Genomic DNA, 19,595 nt, shown 5'->3' with positions numbered 1-19,595 from the left:
GAGACCTGAGGCATGGAGAGCCCCGGCTTTCTTCGGCTGTCCTGCTGTGGGGAAGCTGCTCCCTCAGCGATCACAGAGGACGAAGCTGAATGGGTCATATGCAAGGAGGTTTCGGAAGGGCCAGACACTTTCAGTCAGTCCTCTGTGGATGTCTTGGGGGTGTCCAACAGCTGTTCCTCCTCCGTTGGATACCAAAGTACATTTGCTTATCACCTTGATGAGAAAAGACACCCGGAAGGAGGTTGGGGTACCCAGTCTCCCTCTTGCGTAGCCATAGCAAAATCTCCCCCATGGCCACAGCGATGGAGTTCCGGTCTGCGTGCATTTCCAGGAGGGATTTGGCATTCTGTGGACCAGGTCCTCCATGGCATTCACTATCCCATGTGGCCGTCCATATGGGCATACAGGTCAGAACCACTTCACCACCCAGCAGGTGGAAGGACGCCTCCGTGTCACGTGCCACTCTGTTGAGGGCCTCTGCCTGTTGTACCCCCGTCTCTTGCTGCAGCTCCAGCACCTTGGGTCAGGACTGATCCCAGAGGCTCGTCATCCGACATGTATGTGTTGCAGACGCCTCATCCCCAGCAATCGTCCGCGTGCCGGTGAGCTTGGCTGACCCTGCCACATCCTGCTGTGCACATGTGTCCGTGCGGTGACCACCAGAATGTGAGACCCTGCCAGAACTAGATCTATTACCCACCAAGGTATGTGTGTCCGCACCGGTTTTGCGCATGGAATGGAAACTCTTGGCCTCTGACTTTGAATAAGATGAGATTTTCTCTAATCAGATGTTGACCTGAAATCAGAGCTGTTTTATTTTCAGTTGGTCTCTTAAGTTGTCCTCTTAGGGCAGCACGGTAGCACAAGTGGAGAGGGCAGCAAGGTAGCATAGTGGTTAGCACTGTGGCTTCACAGCGCCAGGGTCCCAGGTTCGATTCCCCGCTGGGTCACTGTCTGTGAAAGCCCTGCACGTTCTCCCCGTATCTGCGTGGTTTTCCACCGGGTGCTCTGGTTTCCTCCCATAGTCCAAAGACGTGCAGGTTAGGTGGATTGGCCATGATAAATTGCCCTTAGTGACCATAAAAGGTTAGGAGGGGTTATAGGGTTACGGGGATAGGGTGGAAGTGAGGGCTTAAATGGGTCGGTGCAGACTCGATGGGTCGAATGGCCTCCTTCTGCACTGTATGTTCTATGTTTCTATGTTTGGTCCAGCTGTGATATTGAAGGTGAAAATTGAGATACTCTGAATGAGATGTATAAATAGGGGCCAGAGGTAACATTCCAATACCACGTTTTGTAAAACATCTCTTAAAGTAATATCATACTCAGTACCGCTTAGGTGACCAAGTCTGGGAAAACGTCTCATTGCCTCCCTCTTATCTCCTCCATTATGCTTCAGGGTACCAGTGCTCTCTCCAGCACCTTGGGCTATCAATCATGTGTGAGCTCAGACAATGAGCACAAGCAGGTTATCTGATGATATGGGCATCATGGTTGATCGTGAACTCACCTGGATACCCACCAGTACCCTTCCAACAAAGAATAATAGCAATCAGAAGCGCGAACCCTGGCCATCATCTCCTCCCTATCCTGGTTGTGGTACTGTCATTGTGAGCATTTGATAGGTTTTATGGTGTTTTGCTGGATGAGGCCCAATAGGCAGTGGTACATATCGTAGCATTAACAGTTTCAAATAGCCGATGGCTATCAAAAAGTCAAAGTGTCTACAAACCATTGAAGGATAATTTTCTCCATTATCGATTTGTGGCCGAATTATAACTGTAAGAATTAATAGAACAGTACAGCACAGAACAGGCCCTTCGGCCCTCAATGTTGTGCCGAGCAATGATCACCCTACTCAAACCCACGTATCCACCCTATACCCATAACCCAACAACCCGCCCCTTAACCTTACTTTTTAGGACACTACGGGCAATTTAGCATGGCCAATCCACCTAACCCGCACATCTTTGGACTGTGGGAGGAAACCGGAGCACCCGGAGGAAACCCACGCATACACGGGGAGGACGTGCAGACTCCACACAGACAGTGACCCAGCTGGGAATCGAACCTGGGACCCTGGAGCTGTGAAGCATTTATGCTAACCACCATGCTACCGTGCTGCCCCTATGTTTATGTTTTTGTTACAAATAATGAAGAAATTAAATCTTGATACTCTGAGTCAAAATTAAAGACACAGTTGAAAGGTTTGCTCTCTGTCCTTTGTATAATAAAAGCATAAATCTGTTCTTTATAAACAAATTTGATTACACATATCAAATAGAGGAAACATTCCCCCAAAATGAAGGAGCAGAAAAAATGAAGCCAGCAAAGTTACGATGCTAAAAGGTATTTTAGAACTGCGCTGGTATCAATGTTAAACATCTGACCATGGGAAAAGATGGAGAGGATCGCTGTAAATTGTCTGAGGTTTCTTTCTTGTCCTGAAGCATTGAGAGTTAACAACTACTAACAAAAATAATAAGTACAGTTGTTTATAATGTTTGTTCTGAAATGCTCTTCCATGATCTATATTGTGGATTATTTACTGACTATATATTGTAGTAATGCCAGAAATTTATTTTTCCTTTAGAATCTCAGGACGCCGTTCTCCTATCTCTTTTTCCTCTTTGACCAGTCACTCACCGACCAGCACTAAACTGGTCAGTGCCTCTCGTCACGCTCGATTGGTTTCTCGCTTCAAGGACCTCTATGCCAATGAACGTCTAAATGCACAAAACCTCCTCCGACGTTATGTTGATGATCTAGAGATGGTGCAGAAAATAATATTCATTGCCACAACAGTAAGTGGAGAGTATTGTTTCGGCTTCCACATTACAATAATGAAATCGAAACACAAGAGAAAGTGCATACATTTACAAGGATAGTGTAAGGACTGAATAGATACAAATATCAGGATTGATTGAACAGGCTACGACACCTGATTGAGAGATGACCTGATAGGTGTCCTTAAAGTTATGAAGGATTTCAATAGGATATAGGCATAGAAGAGGTTGCCACGTGGAGGGCAATCAAAAGCTAGAGACTATAAAACACAGGAGAATCCCTGATAAATTCAATAAGGAATTCAGAAATGTCTTTGCTCAGAGTAGTGAGAATGTGGAATTTGTTTAGACAAAGAATAGTTGAGGCAAATAGCATGGATTGATTTGAGGAGAAACTAGATAAGTGTATAACACCATAAGACATAGGAGCAGAATTAGGCCACTCGGCCCATCGAGTCTACTCCGCCATTCAATCATGGCTGATATTTTCTCATCACCATTCTCCTTCCTTCTCCCCATAACCCCTGATCCCCTTATTAATCAAGAATGGCGGGGGAGCTGAACAATGGCATAAACCTTTTAGAATGAATGGCCTGTTGTTTCTGTGCAGTAACATTTTATGTAATTCTATTTCATTTGTGTTGGGGATACTTTGTGCTGCCTCACTTTCACTGGCTATACACTGAGATCTCACCAAATTGGCATGGACATTACAGACAGATGCAAGAATTATAGAGTAGTTGTAATGAGGGAATTTGATTATCCAAATATAGACTGGGATGTAAGTAGTGTAAAGAAAGAATTCCTAGCATGTTTTAAGGAAATTTTTCGACAGCAGTATGTTTCCTGTCCAATGAGAAGGGAGGCACTACAGTTCTTGGGAATGAGTGGGCCAATGGGCGGGATTCTCCTACACCCCGCCGGTTCGGGGGGGGGGTAAATCCCGCCCCGCCGTGCCGACGCCGCCCGCGATATTCTCCGATCCCCCAAAAGTCGTGTCGACGTGAATCGCGCAGTGCACCTCGCAGAATGGCGAGGATCGGCGTGATGCAATGGGCACCGGGACCGCCCCAATTCTCCGGGCCGGATGGGCTGAAGTCCTGCCGACGTGATCACGCCGGCATAAATCGAGGGGCGGCCGCTGGAGAAGTGACGGCACGGCTGCAGGTGGTGGGGGGGGGGGCTCGCAGGAGCCGTTGGAGTGTGCGTGCCTGGACTGCTCTGGAGGGGCCCTCCAGTACCCATCAGATAGGGTTGGGCTCATCATTGTGGTCTGCAGCGTCCTGCACAATATAGCCCAGCAGAGGGGCGATGTGCTGCAGGCAGAGGAGGGGGGAGTGGAGGAGCAGCGACGAGATGCAGTCCTCCCCAGATGAGGAGGATGGGGGAAATGGTCAGGACAGACAGGCTGGACATGGACAGGAGGCTGCCCACCATTACCGGCTGGGCCAATGGGCACAGGGCAGGCTGATAGCCGCCCGGTTCACGAACAAGGGGGCGTGGAAATCGCCGAGTATGGGCACAGACTGCACACCACGGCACCAGCCTACCACCCTCACCCCACCTACCCAACACCAACCACCCTCACCCCCCGCCCACCCAACACCAACCACCCTCACCCCACCCACCCAACACCAACCACCCTCACCCCACCCACCCAACAATTACCACCCTCACTCCACCGCATGCACACCACCCCTCCATTGCACATTCACCTGCAGCACAACGAGCTGGGCTCACATGGTCGCCGGTGGAAGCGTGTCTATTACAGGCCATGGAGGATGATGATGACACGCTCTGCGATGAGCTCCTGGCTCTACATCATTGGACAATGTCTGACCCATGGCCACAGTACCACCCTCCACCCGGACCGTCCCTGCATGCGGCTGTGACACTGCAGTGCACGGTCCCGTTTTCTGCCCGGGGGGATGGCGAGGGCGACCCGTTTGGGGGGGTGGGGGGCACACTCACCTGGGGCCGACGTAATACCAACTCTCTCACACACACACTGGCGCTCACCTCACACCACATCCCCCGCACGCGTTGGACAGAGCACAAAGGCAGCTTCTGTAGGTGTGAAAGTGATTTCAGTAAAAAACAGTTCATACACATACCCTAGCCCCTATAACTAATCTGTGCCCTGCACCCATGCCAACTTACTCCGTGTCTAACTTTCTGGCCTTATGGGCCCTATGACTACGCCTAGGTGGTTCCCCAGATGGTACAGCCGATCTGGAGGTGGATTCCTGTGATTCCTGCCCTCTGACTAGGGACCCCATTGGTGTCCATTTCCTTGGGTGGCCCGGCCTAAATGGGCCAGGCTACGGCTCGGGCGACAGTGATTGCGAGCTGCCAGCCTGTCCTGCCCGTTGCCCACCAGAAGCACCTGGGACGGAAGGGGGGGGGGGGGAGTTTGAGGTGAAGCAGTGTTCCGGGGCCTCCCCCACACCTGGAATGGGCCCCAGCACCTCCTCTTCCCTTGGAGCTCCCGGGCCTCTACAGTGGTCGGGGATGCAAACGGACCGAGCATCCGACGCCCCCCCCGACACCTGGTGCTGCCAGTCCTGGATACCCGCCCTGGTATCAACAAGGGTCTGCAAGTTTGCAGCCACGAAGCTCAGGGAGGTGGCCATCCCTGTCTATGTCTGGGCGACGCCGGCCAACACGTGGGCAATGGCGCCGATGCCATCAGCGATGGCCTGCTGAGACTGTTGAGCGCCTCTGCGATCTGCTGCTGGCTCTGGCTCATGGCTACCAGCCATGTCCTGGGCCATGGATGCTGCCTGCACGTAAAACCCCAGGCCTTGCATACTGCGACCCATGTCTGACACCGTTGCACCCATTGCCTCCACCGCGGAAGCCACCCGTGTGGTGTCGGCCTGGGTGGCACGCAGGGCACCAATACCTGCTCCTGCACGCGGGTGGACTCCTCCACCTGCGTCTGCATCTGTCGCAAGCCGGACGTCACCCCCTTCGGTCACCCCTCTGTCCGTGACTTAGGTCTATGGGTGGGTGTGGTAACTCCAGGGACCCGGGACCCGTCTGGGTGGCAGATGGTTGCTTGCGCCAGGCTGCCCTCTGACTGCCCGGCCCCTCGGCTGCTCCTGCCTCCACCTGCTGTACCGGGGCGACTGTGTTGTGCGCACCAGCTAGTGTCCCACATGCCTCTTCGCTAAAGTGCCCAACCGAGGTGAGTGTCTCTGTGATGGTGGAGGGTGTAGGAGACAGCAGTGGTGTAGTGTCGTGCTCCTCATCCGACCCGAAGTCCCGGGTCACCTGGAGTGGTGATTCCTGTCCATCCATCCCCTGTGTGTGGGTGTTGTGTGTGTCTGTGTCCTGGGCGTCAGTGTCCTGGGCGTCAGGGATATGCGGGATATGGAGGATGGGGAAAGGGGGATATGGGGAAGGGGGGATTGGGGGATGGGGAAGGGGGGATATGGGGGATGGGGGAAGGGGGGATATGGGGGAAGGGGGGATATGGGGGATGGGGGAAGGGGGGATATGGGGGAAGGGGGGATATGGGGGATGGGGGAAGGGGGGATATGGGGGAAGGGGGGATATGGGGGATGGGGGGGCAGGCAGTGGGGGGTCTCACTTGGTGGTGCGCCCCCAACCTCTGCATCCCAACCTGCCGGTTCTCAGGTCGGCCTGCAAGGTCCAGGCCCCTCTCTTCATGAATGGTGAGTGGTCGCAGTTCGGATGGACCCCCTCCGGTCTTCACACGCTCCCGGTTATTGTGAGTGTGCTTTTCTTGTGAGGGGCGGGAGGGTGGCAGGGATAAAGGGCAATAGTGTTAGGCAGACATTTACATGCAGACCAGCGATAGTATGTATGTTGGCAGAGGTTCACAACCCATCCTGCCAATGCAGCCTACATGGGTGGGCGCAGCCATGTCGGTTGCACCTAGGGCTGTGCCGCCCATCGGGGGTGGGGGAGGGGTACCTGTCATAATATACGCCAATATATCATGGTGCAGACACATACTGATGGACATACACTGGGACCAATCAGCATTCACAAACACCGCAGCCAATCACCAGTTAGAATACACACACTATAAAGGCAGAGGGCACCACGGTTCCCGCTCATTCTGGGTGCTGCCTCTGAGTGTAATGAGAACTCATCCAGCCCAGCACAGACTCACACCACGTGCTGAGAGATTCAACTGGTTCGGACAGGCTTAGGTCTCTAGTTTAAACTAGCATCGTTTAAACCCGCAGTTCTCGTATGTCGATTAGTTAATAGTTAGTTAATAAAATAGAGTTGAACCTTCCTCAGTGTTGGTGGTATATGTTCACCTCGCAAGTCTACACTATCCAACACTTCAGTACCCACCCAGGCTGCCCTGACAAGGTCATTGACCTTCTTGTGGCACTGGACGCCTGTCCTTGCTGTTACGGCCACGGCACTGACGGCCTCTGCCACCTCACTCCACAGGCGCCGGCTGTGTCCAGGGTACAGGGCCTCCCTCCTCTGCTCCACTGTGGCCAGGAGTGCCTTGATGTCCCGCTCCTGGAACCTCGGTGCTATGCGGCGGATGGCCATTTTGCCGGGTCTCTGGGGACTGGGCGTCTTTTGAATTTGTGACGTTCCGGGGGCCCGACGCCGGAGTGTTTTGCGCCATTTTTGGTGATGGCATCGTGCCATCGCACCGATGCCCGGAGAATCCCGCCCCGGTGACCATGGGAGAATATTTGAGAGACAGTGATCATAAAGTTTAGGTTGTGCTGTCTGAAACGTTAGACACTTTGACCGGTTTATACTATAACTGATTTACCCAGGAATCCTTACTCATGAGACTAACAAAGGACAAGAGAGAATTTGTGGTTCAACCCAATTTTATTACAAAATCTCATTATCCAAACTCTATTAACAAAAACAACTCTTAATCCTTAAACTACTGTACGATCTATCTGAGACTCTGATACTACCCATGCAGTTGAGCTTGGCCAGGCTACTCTGTGGGGTACGACTCTTTGCTGAAGTCCGCCGATTTCGATGACCTTGCCTCTGAACTCTGGGTCTTCTTTGCAAAGGCTGGTCTTGCATGCCCTCTTCCACAGTTACCGTGCCTTCTCTAGGTGTTTGACTCTTCACTTGGGGTGGAGTCTTCACTGGGAGTGGCTACCAGGTGTCTCTTCTTATACCTTCTCTCTTTTGCGTACTTCTGCTAAGTTCTCTGGCTTCCAGCCAATGAAGTTGTGGGGGACTTGGGGGCGAATTCCCATCAGGCTTGCCTGCTGTTTAATTTAGATTGCCCAATTCTGTAACTGGCCTAGCATTTCAGGCCCTTAGCCATGGTTGGCTACAGAAAAGGACAAAAAACAATGCAGAGTAAAAATAATTAACTGGGGAGAGCTCACTTCAGTGGGGTGAGCGTGGATCTGGGCTAGATAAATTGGAAACAAAGAACGGCAGAGAAAATGGCAGTTGAACAATGGGCTACCTTGAAAGAAGAAATAGTTTGGGCACATGATGGGACAAGATAGGGTAAACAAATTCAGAGCACCTTGGATGGTGATAGAGATAGAGATGAAGATGAAGAAGTGTGCTTATGACAGGTGTTAGGTAGATAATACAACTGAGAAGTAGGTAAATATGGAAGGTTCAGAGGTGAGGTTAAAAGCAGATAAGAGAAGCAAAGAGGGACTATAAAAAGATTCAGGCAGCTAACATAAAAGAGAATCCCAAAGTCTTCAATAGCATATAATAATAAAAGGTTGTTAAAAGGAGTGTGGCTAATAAGGGATCAAAAAGGGGATTTTCACATTGCTGAGGTATTAGATGAATAATTTGCATCTACTTTTACCGAGGAAGAAGACTCTACCCAGGTCATGATGAAAGAGGAATAATTCAGACCATTGAAGGGTTTAAATTAATAAGAAAGTGGTATTGGATAGAGTGTCTGTACTTAAAGTTGATAAAGCACCAGGACCAGATGAGATACATCCAAGAATGTTCATAGAATTTACAGTGCAGAAGGAGGCCATTCGGCCCATCGAGTCTGCACCGACCCTTGGAAAGAGCACCCTACCCAAGCCTACACCTCCATCCTATCCCCGTAACCCAGTGACCCCCACCCAACCTTTTTGAACACAAAGGGCAATTTATCATGCCAATCTACCTAACCTGCACATCTTTGGACTGTGGGAGGAAACCGGAGCACCTGGAGCAAACCCACACAGGCACGGGGAGAACGTGTAGACTCCGCACAGACAGTGACCTGAGTCCATATTGAAGGAATTGAGGATGGAATTGCAGAGGCACTGACCGTAACTTTTCAGTCTTCCTTTGACTCAGTGTTGGTACGAGCGGACTAGAGAATTGTAAATGTGACACCCTTTTTCAAGAAAGTTGCAGGGGGAATTTTCTGCCCCCTATTTTTGGTGGGTGGGAATGGTGGTTGGGATGGAGAATCAAAGAAGTCTCAAAATGGCAGGATTTCCCTGCTCTATTGTCCCCAGCCCCACCAATGATGTTGGGGGGGTTCCGCTATGAAAGGCCGGGAACTCCATTGCCACTCATATAAATATCATTTGCGGGCTTCCATGCCGTATTATCCCCCCACGATAGGCTGTCCTTTCCCTGCCGACACAACATCAAGTTGATAGGGTTTACAACTAGTCCTGACAAATGGGGACCTGGCAAATGGTCCCCGCCAGGGTGCACAGGTAAATACAGCCCCAAAGAGGAACAGGGTCATGCCAGGCAGTACCCTGGCACTGCACCCCCCCATGCCAGGGGGGGCTTCCATTGGGAAGACTCTGTGTGGAGTGGTTCCCTGGGGGATTGGGGGGGGGAATTAACAGATCTGTGGGGGGGGGGGGGGGTTCCCTAGTCTTTGGGGTGATGGTGGTTGTTCTGTGGGATACTTGGTTTCTTATTTTTATTGTTTTTAGATCTTGTCGCCCTTTTAAAAGGGCACCCCGATCTGTCAGGGACCGAGGTTGCTGGTGGTGCTGTGGAACCCGTCTCCAAGTTTCTATTGACAATGTGTCAAAAAATACAGTGGGAAAAGCTAGCAGTACGGCCGGCAGGCTACACACCGTTTTTCCCGCCTGACTTGGCACATTGTCAAAAAAGAGAAACTTCCACCCATTGTGTATGGATCAGCCCAGCAACTGCACACTAGTCAATTCGAGGGGCAGATGGTGGGGTGTGGTAGGAATGTCACTGGACTAGTAATTAAATGGCACAGGTTAGCCCTGTGGAGACATAGGTTCAAATAGAATTTGAATTCAATTAATAATCTGGAATATAAAGCTGGTCTCAGTAATAGTGACCATCTGAAATTGAGGTTGGGCAACAAATGCTGGCCTTGTCAGTGAGACCAAGATCCCTTAAAAAATAAATAATAAAGAAAAACTTTGGTGGTGGGGAAGCTTCTAGACACAATAATGTGGAACAAAATCGTTAGTCAATTGGGAAAATTCAGGTTAATTAAGGAAAGCCAGCACAAATTGTGTTCAACAAATTAGTTGGAGATGTTTGAAGAGGTACCAGGGAGGGTCGTTGAGGGTAATGCTGTTGACATGGTGTACATGGACTTCCAAAAGGCATTTGATACATGCCACTCAACAGACCTGTGAGAAGATTAGTAGCTTATGGAATAGAAGGGACAGTAGCAACTTGGATGCAAAATTCGCTGAGTGACAGGGTAGAGAGTAGTGGTTAAAAGGATGTTTTTCAGATTAAAGAAACATTTGTGGTAGCAGAGGCCCGTATTGAGACTAAAGGCGGAATTCTCCGCTCCCACGCGGAATCGGGAAGGCCGTCGTGAACTCGGCCGAGTTTCACGACGGCCTCGGTGGCCGCTCCTCGCACCTTATTCACCCCCACCCGGGGGACTAGTTGCGGCTCTCCGTAAATCTCGACCGCCGGGCCTTGACGCTTGCGTCAAGGCGGCGCGCCGAGAATGACGCGACAGTGACGCCTAAGTGATGTCAGCCGCGCATGCGTAGGTTGGCCAGCTCCAACCCGCGCATGCACGGCTGACATCACGACGACTGACGGCTCCAACCCGCGCATGCGTGGTTGCCGTCTTCCCCTCCGCTGCCCCGCAAGACGTGGCGGCTTGATCTTGCGGGGCGGCGGAGGGGAAAGAGTGCGTCACTTGGAGACGCCGGCCCGATGATCGGTGGGCACCGATTGCGGGCCAGTCCCCTCCCGAGCACGGCCGTGGTGCTCACTCCCCTCTCCGCCCCCCACAGGCCCCAAACGAGCATTTGCCGCCCATGTTCACGACGGCGGCGACCAGGTGTGGTTGCCGCCGGCGTGAACCGGTCAGGAACGTCAGGCTGCTCGGCCCATCCGGGCCAGAGAATCGCCGGTCGCCGTGAAAAGCGGCGAGTGCCGATTCATCCGAGCGGGGGGTGGGAGAATCGCGGGGCATGCCAGGGGGGCGTGTCATGAGTCGCCCGGCCCTCCCGCGATTTTCCCACCCGGCGTGGGGAGCAGAGAATCGCGCCCTTACACTTTATGATATATATTGATGATCTAGATCTTGGTGTACAGGACAACCTTTCAAATTTTTCAGATGATATGAAAGTTAAAAGCATTCTGAATTGTGAAGAGGATGGTGTAGAACTTCTAAAGGACATAGACAAGTTGAAGGGTGAACAAGTGGCAGATGAATTCCAATACAGAGAAATGTGATGTTATTTATTTTGGTAGAAAACAGAGAGACAATCAAAAATAGAGTACAACGCTAAAGGGGATGCAGAGGCAGAGGGAGCAATGTGTATATTTGCATAAGCCATTGAAGGTGGCAAGACAAGTTAAGAGAGCGGTTAATAAAGCATACAGCATCCGAGGCTTTTTTTAACAGAGGCAATGAGTACAAGAGAGATTATGTTAAACTTGTATGAAACACTCTTTCAGTCTCAATATTGCACCCAGTTCTGGGAGCTACATGTTGGAAAAGATGTAAAGGCATTGGAGAGAGTGCAGAAACAATTCATGAGAATGATTCCAGGAACGAGGAGCTATTTATGTAGATAGATTGGAGATGTTGGGACTGTTTTCTTTGGAGAAAAGAAGGTTGAGAGGAGACTTGATAAAAGTATTCAGAATCATGAAGGATCTGGCCAGAGTAAATAGGGAGAAACGTTTCCCACCTGGGGATGGACGGAGAACAAGTGGGCACGGATTTAATGTAATTGACAAAAAAAAGGAATAAAGACATGAGAAACTTTTTCATTTACTGAGTGGAATGCGAAACCTGCAAGAGTACGGTGGAGGCAAAATCAATTGAGGTATTGAAAGGGATTGGATTACAGTATTATCTGAAAAGGGGTTATGGGGAGAAAATGGGGGAATGGCACTAAATGAATTGCTCATTCAGAGAGCGGGTGCAGAAACAACAGGATGAAAAGTATCCTAAATGCTGGAACAATTCTATGATTCTGTGCTTCAATACTAAAGGCTTGTAATAATTCAGATTTTATACAAACAACTATTGTCCAAGAATCAATGGGTGCTAAATTCTGGCTTTTAGACTCCCCAAACTGGGCATCAGTTGATCAATATTTCTTGATTTACGTGGGATTTCCTCTTCTCTCTCTCAGCTATGGCAGAGTCCTGTATCCTGGCCTTTGCTCAATAACTAACCTTAATTTAAAAAAACTCAGTCCAAAACCTTAACAATTCCAATCATCCCAGTATTCCCTTACATTCCAGAAGATTGAAGGATTATCTGATCTAAATGTTTACATTTTTAAAAAAGATTTAATTGGGTAGATACAGAATAAATATTTCCTCTGATGAGGAATCAAGGACAAGGGGAAATAATCTTAAAGTCAGAGCGAGGTCATGTAAGAGGAACATCAGGAACCGCTTTTTCACACGAAGGGGAGTAGAAATCTAAACCTAAACTGCCAGTGGGTGGGGTTCAGGCCCCCTCTGGGTGGGGGAGGGTTAAATGGATGTGTGGGACAGGGGTTGGTGCCAGGGTCATGCTCCACATGCCAGCACCCATACTGCCCGCCATGGCTTGTACCCTGTTCACAAAGGCCACCAGCTACCCACCACCTGTGCTTCACCTGTCCAACTGCCTAACACTGTGCATTTTCTGTCCTCACCCTCCCAACCCACTTCATTGGACATGCGGCTCTACACCTTCGCAGAGCCTCGGGCACTGGACCTGGTTGGTGGGCCCGAGGTCTGCGTTGGAACAACCAAGTGAGCCCCTGCCAAGTTGCGGTGGCACGTGTGGCATGATCCTCACACCACCCCAGCTCCCCCACAACACCCACCACCCGTGATCCAATCATACGTCATGTCTTGTGTCTTGCAGCAGCACCTGGCAACGATGTGGGCTCTTCTGGTGACCCTTGCCACCAACCCCAACCCAAGCGAAGAGTCAGTAATGGACAGTGAAGAGAGTCCCAATATGGCAGCCTGCGACACCGGAGCACCAGTCTGGGATGAGACTGACTTTCTGTCACAGCTGTCTCCAACCCTCCGCCATCCCAGAGACACTCACCTCGGCTGGGCATTATAGTGAAGAGCCTCCTGGGGCACTATCTGGTGGGCACCACACACGTGCAATGGTGCATCAGGTAGAGATGGAACACCCGAGGGGCGGACAATTGGAGGGCGGCCTGACCTTAGGGACTAGCTGCCGTCCAGATGGGTCTTGGGCTTCTGGAAGGGATGGTCCCATCGACAATGGAGATTCAGACACAGAGCCAGAGACTACAAGAGGGGCTGTCAGAAACCATCCAGTGCCTGGAGGTGCAGCTGGAGGAGTCCAACTGCCTGCACGGGCAGGAGGTGATGTTGACCTTGCGTGCTACCCAGGCCAAAACCGAACAGAGGGCATCCAAGGTGGAGGACTAGGGGGCGAAGGTATTGGCCATGGGTCAGGATGTCCAAGGCCTGGGGCACTCTGTGCAAGCAGTGGTCGAGGCCCAAGACAGGGCTGCTCTGTCATAGGCAGCTATGTACTTGGCCACCTAGATATTGCAGCGGCTCTCCAGAGCTTGGCCCAGTCAGAATTGGTTGTGGCTGAGGGCGTTGACGGCATTGCCCGGGCGCTGGCTGACCTGAGCCCGTCCCAGAGGGAGGTCGAGCAGTCACTGAGTGATGTGGCACAGTGCCAGAAGGAGGTGGTCTACTCCCTGTGCTCCATGACAGCAAGCATTGAGACTCTGGATGGTGTTGAGCTTCTTGAGTGTTGTCGAACAACATTATCAAATTATGCAGACACCAGGGCTCATCGTAGAGCGGGTTGCCTTCATCCCATGGACTAGACCTGCTGTTAATGCCAATCCAGAGCCCACAGCCCTTGGTGAGGCAGTTAGGAATCAGGAAGGGGGTAGGGGTGGGGAGGTGGTGCAGGTAGGGTGGTCAGGCGGAGAGGGGGGGGCCTGTGCGGGTGTGATGGGTGTTCGTGCCATCGGCCAGGCCCCCTAGTCGCTGATCCTGGAGGCAGTTAGATTGTTCCTGCGTGCTGGCCCTGGCACCATGTTGTGCGGCCTCCTGTTCCTGCCTGGACGCTATGCCCTGTCCATCCAGGCCTACCTCCGCATTCTCCTCATTAGACAAGGCCTGGTGTTCATCCCCCTCCTCCAGCGTGTTGCTCCTCTGCTGAGCGATGTTGTGGAGGACATAGCAAGCCCTCCTAGTGCAATACTGGAGGGCTCCTCAAGAGTGGCATGGACGGCATGGTGGCGCAGTGGTTAGCACTGCTGCCTAATGGCGCCGAGTCCTGGGTTAGATCCTGGCCCTGGGTCACTGTATGTGTGGAGTTTGCACATTTTCTCTGAGTCTGCATGGGTCTCACCCCCACAGCCCAAAGATGTGCAGGGTAGGTGGATTGGCCAGGCTAAATCCCTTAATTGGAAAAAATCATTTGGATTAAAAAAAAGAATGGTCCAGGCACCTGAACCGCATCTGCAGGAGGCTGATGCACTGCTCAATCCCGCCCCTGGTCGCTGTATTGCTGTAGCGGTTTTCTGCAACGGATGACCCCTGTCGCCCAAGAGCCAAAATCTCACCCGGTGGTGCGCCTTGAAGGTGTCAGGAGCTGTTGAGTGTGCCAGGACAAGACTTTGTGCATACTTCCCGGGTATTGGGGGCGGACGTGCATGATGTGCATCTCATGGTCACACACTCAGTTGCACGTTAATTGAGTGGAACCTCTTTTGGTTTGTGAAGACCGGCCCATCATGGGCCTACCCTTGTAGAACGACATGCATCCCATCACTCACCCTCTGGACCTGGGGCATCCCGGCGATGGAGGTGAATCCCGCTGCCCAGGCATCCTGGTGGGCACGGTCCACACTGAATTTGATATATTGTGCCGACTGAGCATATAGGATGTCCATAATGGCACAGATGCACCTCTGCACCGAGATGTGTGAGATCCCAGACAGGTCCCCACTAAAAGTTCAGGACGACTGTCACCTTGACGGCCACTGGGAGCGGGTATCCTCCCCTGTACCCCTGCGGTTCCCAGTGCGCCATGGTCCTGCAGATATGTCGCACTATCCCCCTGCTCTGCCAGAGTCATTGACGGCATGCCCGATTGGGCAGGTCCTCAAATGACAGGGATGCCGCTACACACGAGGCCTGATGCAATGCCTCCTTCCTACCTCCTCCTCGACCTATTGGGTGACCAGCTCTCCATCCTCAGCGGCAGGCTTCTGTTCCTCTGGGGCAAGCTCCATTCCGAGCTTCCTGCTCGTACAGCCTCAGTGCGTCCCCCAGGGCTGCGGCAGCTAGGATAAAAGCCACCATTCCTGCTTGGATTCTGAAGTCCATTATCTGCAGAGGATGAAAGGCAGACATGTTAGCATGGGGCGTACCACCCTTAGCCAACCATGTCCTACACGGTGGCCCATGTTGGCACTGCAGTCCCTTCCCCCACATGACCCCATCCACTCCTCTCCCATTCCCACACACACCCCTGGAAAATACTGGATCAGGCCTGTTAATGATATGTCAACGAGGTTTACTGTACGTGCAGAGTAGAATTCATTGCGCCGCTGTCAAGGCACCGGAACATGCCATTCTGTCGGGCGCACCACGCCGGCCACGATTTTTGACTCACGCACGATTCTTCGCCCAATCGCCTTTCCCGATTCCCGATTCCGGCATCCTTGGACGGAGAATCGGCTGCAAATCATTAGGGACTTCCCCCAGTCAAACTACATTAACAGGTTTTTAACCCTTAAATTGCCCATTACATTTATAATCCAATTTCCTAAAATCTTCCAATTTTCACACTAGCAAATGTTGGGGTGTGGTCTGGGATTTGACAGAGATGTTAAAATGATTACAGAACAGAACAAATTAGATAGAAAAAGGCTGGTTGCACTGAGTCTCGAACTAGGGAACATAGTTATAATATTAAAAGAAAGATATTTGGGACAGAAGGCTTGTGGAGAGGGTAAATTGCTTGTGGGGAGGGTAAAATATCAGCATGGGCAAGTTGGGTTAAATATAATGGACTGCATTCTCCGATTCTGTGGCCATGTCCACAGGATCCGTCTGGTCTTACAACCAGAATGTCGGCGCCTGGTGGGGGGGCTAGCAGCCACGGCGAGTAAAGCCCCCGGCTTTACCTGTGGATATGGCACGCAGACCCGGCCTGCTGAAAACTGCGTTCTGTAACCAGCCTTGCCACCCCCCGGACCACTCCCCACCAGTCCCCCCAGCCCCCGCTGAAGCCCCCCTGCCAGCAGAACTGCTCCCTTCGAATGTAGCGGCGCTGGACACAGTCCGCAGCCACCACGCGATATCCCCGAAAAGTGAGAGGACACGCGCCCCATGCCATCGGGGACTTGGCCCATTGGAGGGGCGAAGCATCGGGGAAAGGCCTCATGATGTCCTGAGGCCGCCCCGACAGCGTGCAATGTACTCCCCGAGTACGCAGTTTTTGAGGAGGCGGGGCATCAGAAAAACTGCGCCACCCCTGATTCCAGCTTAAAAATGGATTCTCCGGCCGATCGGCGAACGTGATTTTGGCATCAGCGATTGGAGAATCACCCGATGTTTCTGTTTTGTAATGTCTCTGTAATTTTATACTTGCAGATAATTTGGGATCAGAAAGACCCATTGACACCTTTGTAGATGTGCATGACACAATACATCATACACACATGGGTTTGTGATGTAAATTACTGTATCATCATTCATAAACTGAAGAAATATTTTGTAACATTGTTAGGTAACACGACCCCTTTAAGATTGTTACAATATTTAGTGCAGTGACACATACTAGCACAGGGTGGCAGTGCAGACAGTAGTATTCCTGAATTCGGCACTGGTATTTGAAGCGACTGGGATGTTCCTTTTCACCCTCCACCATTAGGGAACGAGTGCGATGTTTAAAGTTGGAGTCTAGGAACTGGGCTAGTATGTTAGTGAGAGGTGTCATAGAATAGAATCATAGAACCCCTTTGGTGCAGAACGAGGCCATTCGGCCCATCGGGTCTACACCAACCCTCCGAAAGGGCATCCCACCTAGGCCAACTCCCCCGCCCTATCCCCATAGCCCCATTTAACCTTCGGACACTAAGGAGCAACTTATCATGGCCGATCCACCTAACCGCACATCTTTGGACTGTGGGTGGAAATCAAAGCACCCGGAGGAAACCCACCAGACACGGGAAGAATGTACAAACTCCACACAGTCACCCAAGGAGTCCCTGGCGCTGTGAGGCAGCAGTGCAAACCACTGTGTTTCCCTTAGGTAGGGCATTGTTCATTGCTAAAAGTAAAAATAACAGGGTGGTACAGAAAGTGCTGGCTGCCTTAACAAAAGATAGAGAGTGGGATTCTCTGTTGGCCGATGCCGGAATCGCAAAACGCGATTGTATGGAGAATCGGTTTTGATGCCAAAATCATGGCCGGAATGGGTTCACACCAAATCGCAATTCTCCAGTGCCTTGATAGCGGCGTCATGCATTCCACTTCACACATACAGTAAACGCCTTTGGCATATTATTAGCGGGCCTGACCCGGCATTCACCAGGCCCTCAGCGATCCTCCGCCTCCACCGAGGGGGGGGGGGGTTTCCTGACGGCAAGGTTTTAAAAGACGTGAAACATGCGCCGTGGCTGATGAGGGGGGAGAGGGCGTGTGGAAAGTCTCCAACATCACCATAGTGTGCTGACAGTTGTATCGCTGGCCGGAGGGCTTCTGCCAGGGCTGGGGGAGTAGCAGGGGGAGACCAGGAGATGGGCCATGGGGTCAGGGTGGACGGGCACAGAACACCATTGTCGCAGGCTGCCAGGCAACAGGATTGGGTGGGATGAGTGTGTGGGGAGGGTGGAATGCTAATATGCGGCTGCAGCTTGTCAGCCTCTCGAGTGTCAATCCCCAGCCCATGAATCCAACAACATCTTTCATTGGAATCGATCGTGTTCCACTTGCCGCTGGTTCTAGCCCATTAACGGTCGCTGAATCGTTCCAGGTGTTGTTGTAGTACTCCACAAATCCTGCTCCGGCGTCAACACTCAGCCTCAGGAATGGTGAATCTGGCCGAGGGTCTGTAGTTGTGCAACAGAAAAGTTTTTTTCCTTGAGAAAAGATTCTATCCGAAACTGACAGCGGTACAGGAAAGATGCCTGTTTTGCATTGCAACAGGAAGGCTCTTTCTGATCTCTGCCAAATGTACATTTTTCTGCTCACCAGTGTTTGAAGCTTTGTAACCATGAAAGCTGATGATATGTAAAGTACATGTAAACTAGGATAAGATAGAAGATGCGTGGCAATCCAATTGTATAAACCAAAATAAATAGAGAAATGTTATTCTTTCCAAAGGTCATAAAAAAATGAATTGGGTTGGGGAGACAGATGGAATGTATTGAGAGGTTGTAGCAAATGTGAGCCTCAATATTTCTGGCCCCATCTTAAATCGGGTGGTGTACTGTTGCAGACTTCTGACTTAACCTTTGGGTGAACCCGGTAATACTTCCAGGTTAATGCGTTGGGAGAGTGTTGGGTTGGATGACTAGCTCGGAATTGGCGCTTGCTCTAATTTAAGTGACAGGTCGTGTGCGCTGCTATGGGTTTGCAGGCGACTGTTTTGACCCGCTCTCCAATGCTAGAAATTGTAGCCAAGTCAAATTTCCACTGCATCCTCAGCCTTGCTACATTGAAGAATGAGGGAAAAACACTTGCTTGAGGTGAGTGAAAGTTGCTGAAGGTAACTGGTGTCCTTTACAGTCAAATGAAGAGGCAACACTGATTGCGCAACTCCTAACTAGCGCAGGTTTGGCAGGATCCCAAGTGGGAGGGATCTTGTCCTGCCTGAACCGTTTCCATACCATGCAAACACTTTTCACACCCAGCGTTTCCATGCTGGGTATGGCCTAGAAATGTTGAAACTGGGCAGTGACCCAGCATTACTGTTTTTCTCCTCATGGTTTCAGAACTGAATCACACTAACCATTAGTTCCAGGACGTCATCTCAAAACAATGATGGGTGGGGGAAGGTGCAGAGGAAAGAATATTGCATCTTCAAGTGCAAGCATCTTTGTAATCGGTTAATTCAGGTCCCCTGTTTTTAGAGGCACTATGGTTGCAGGGGTGACACAGTAGCACAGTGGGTAGCACTGCTGCCTCATCGCACCAGGGACCGGGTTCAGTTCCGGCCGTGGGTCATTGTCTGTGTGGAGCTTGTACGTTCTCCCTGTGTCAGTGTGGGTTTCCTCCGGGTGCTCTGGTTTCCTCCCACAATCCAAAAATATGCAGGTTAGGTGGATTGGCCATGCTCACTTGCCTCTTAGTGTCCAATGGTTAGGTGGGGTTACTGGCGTAGGGCAGGGGTGTGGGCCTAAGCAAGGTTCTCCTTCAGAG

General features: G+C 51.3%; 1 protein-coding gene across 2 annotated transcripts in view; it reads left to right on the top strand.

Annotated features, from left to right (window-relative positions):
* Positions 1-19,595, top strand: part of spata18 (spermatogenesis associated 18) — a 137,840-nt gene that overhangs the window by 72,461 nt on the left and 45,784 nt on the right. For both annotated transcript variants that reach the window (XM_038791197.1, XM_038791195.1), the window contains exon 7: positions 2,594-2,804. In XM_038791197.1, coding sequence (XP_038647125.1) covers positions 2,594-2,804 — 211 coding nt within the window. The remainder of the gene's footprint in view (positions 1-2,593; positions 2,805-19,595) is intronic.

The sequence above is a fragment of the Scyliorhinus canicula genome, chromosome 3, assembly GCF_902713615.1.
Source record: "Scyliorhinus canicula chromosome 3, sScyCan1.1, whole genome shotgun sequence".
NCBI classification, from domain to species: domain Eukaryota; kingdom Metazoa; phylum Chordata; class Chondrichthyes; order Carcharhiniformes; family Scyliorhinidae; genus Scyliorhinus; species Scyliorhinus canicula.
The sequence above is the reverse complement of the archived record's forward strand: the minus strand, read 5'-3'. Positions and strand labels throughout refer to the sequence as shown.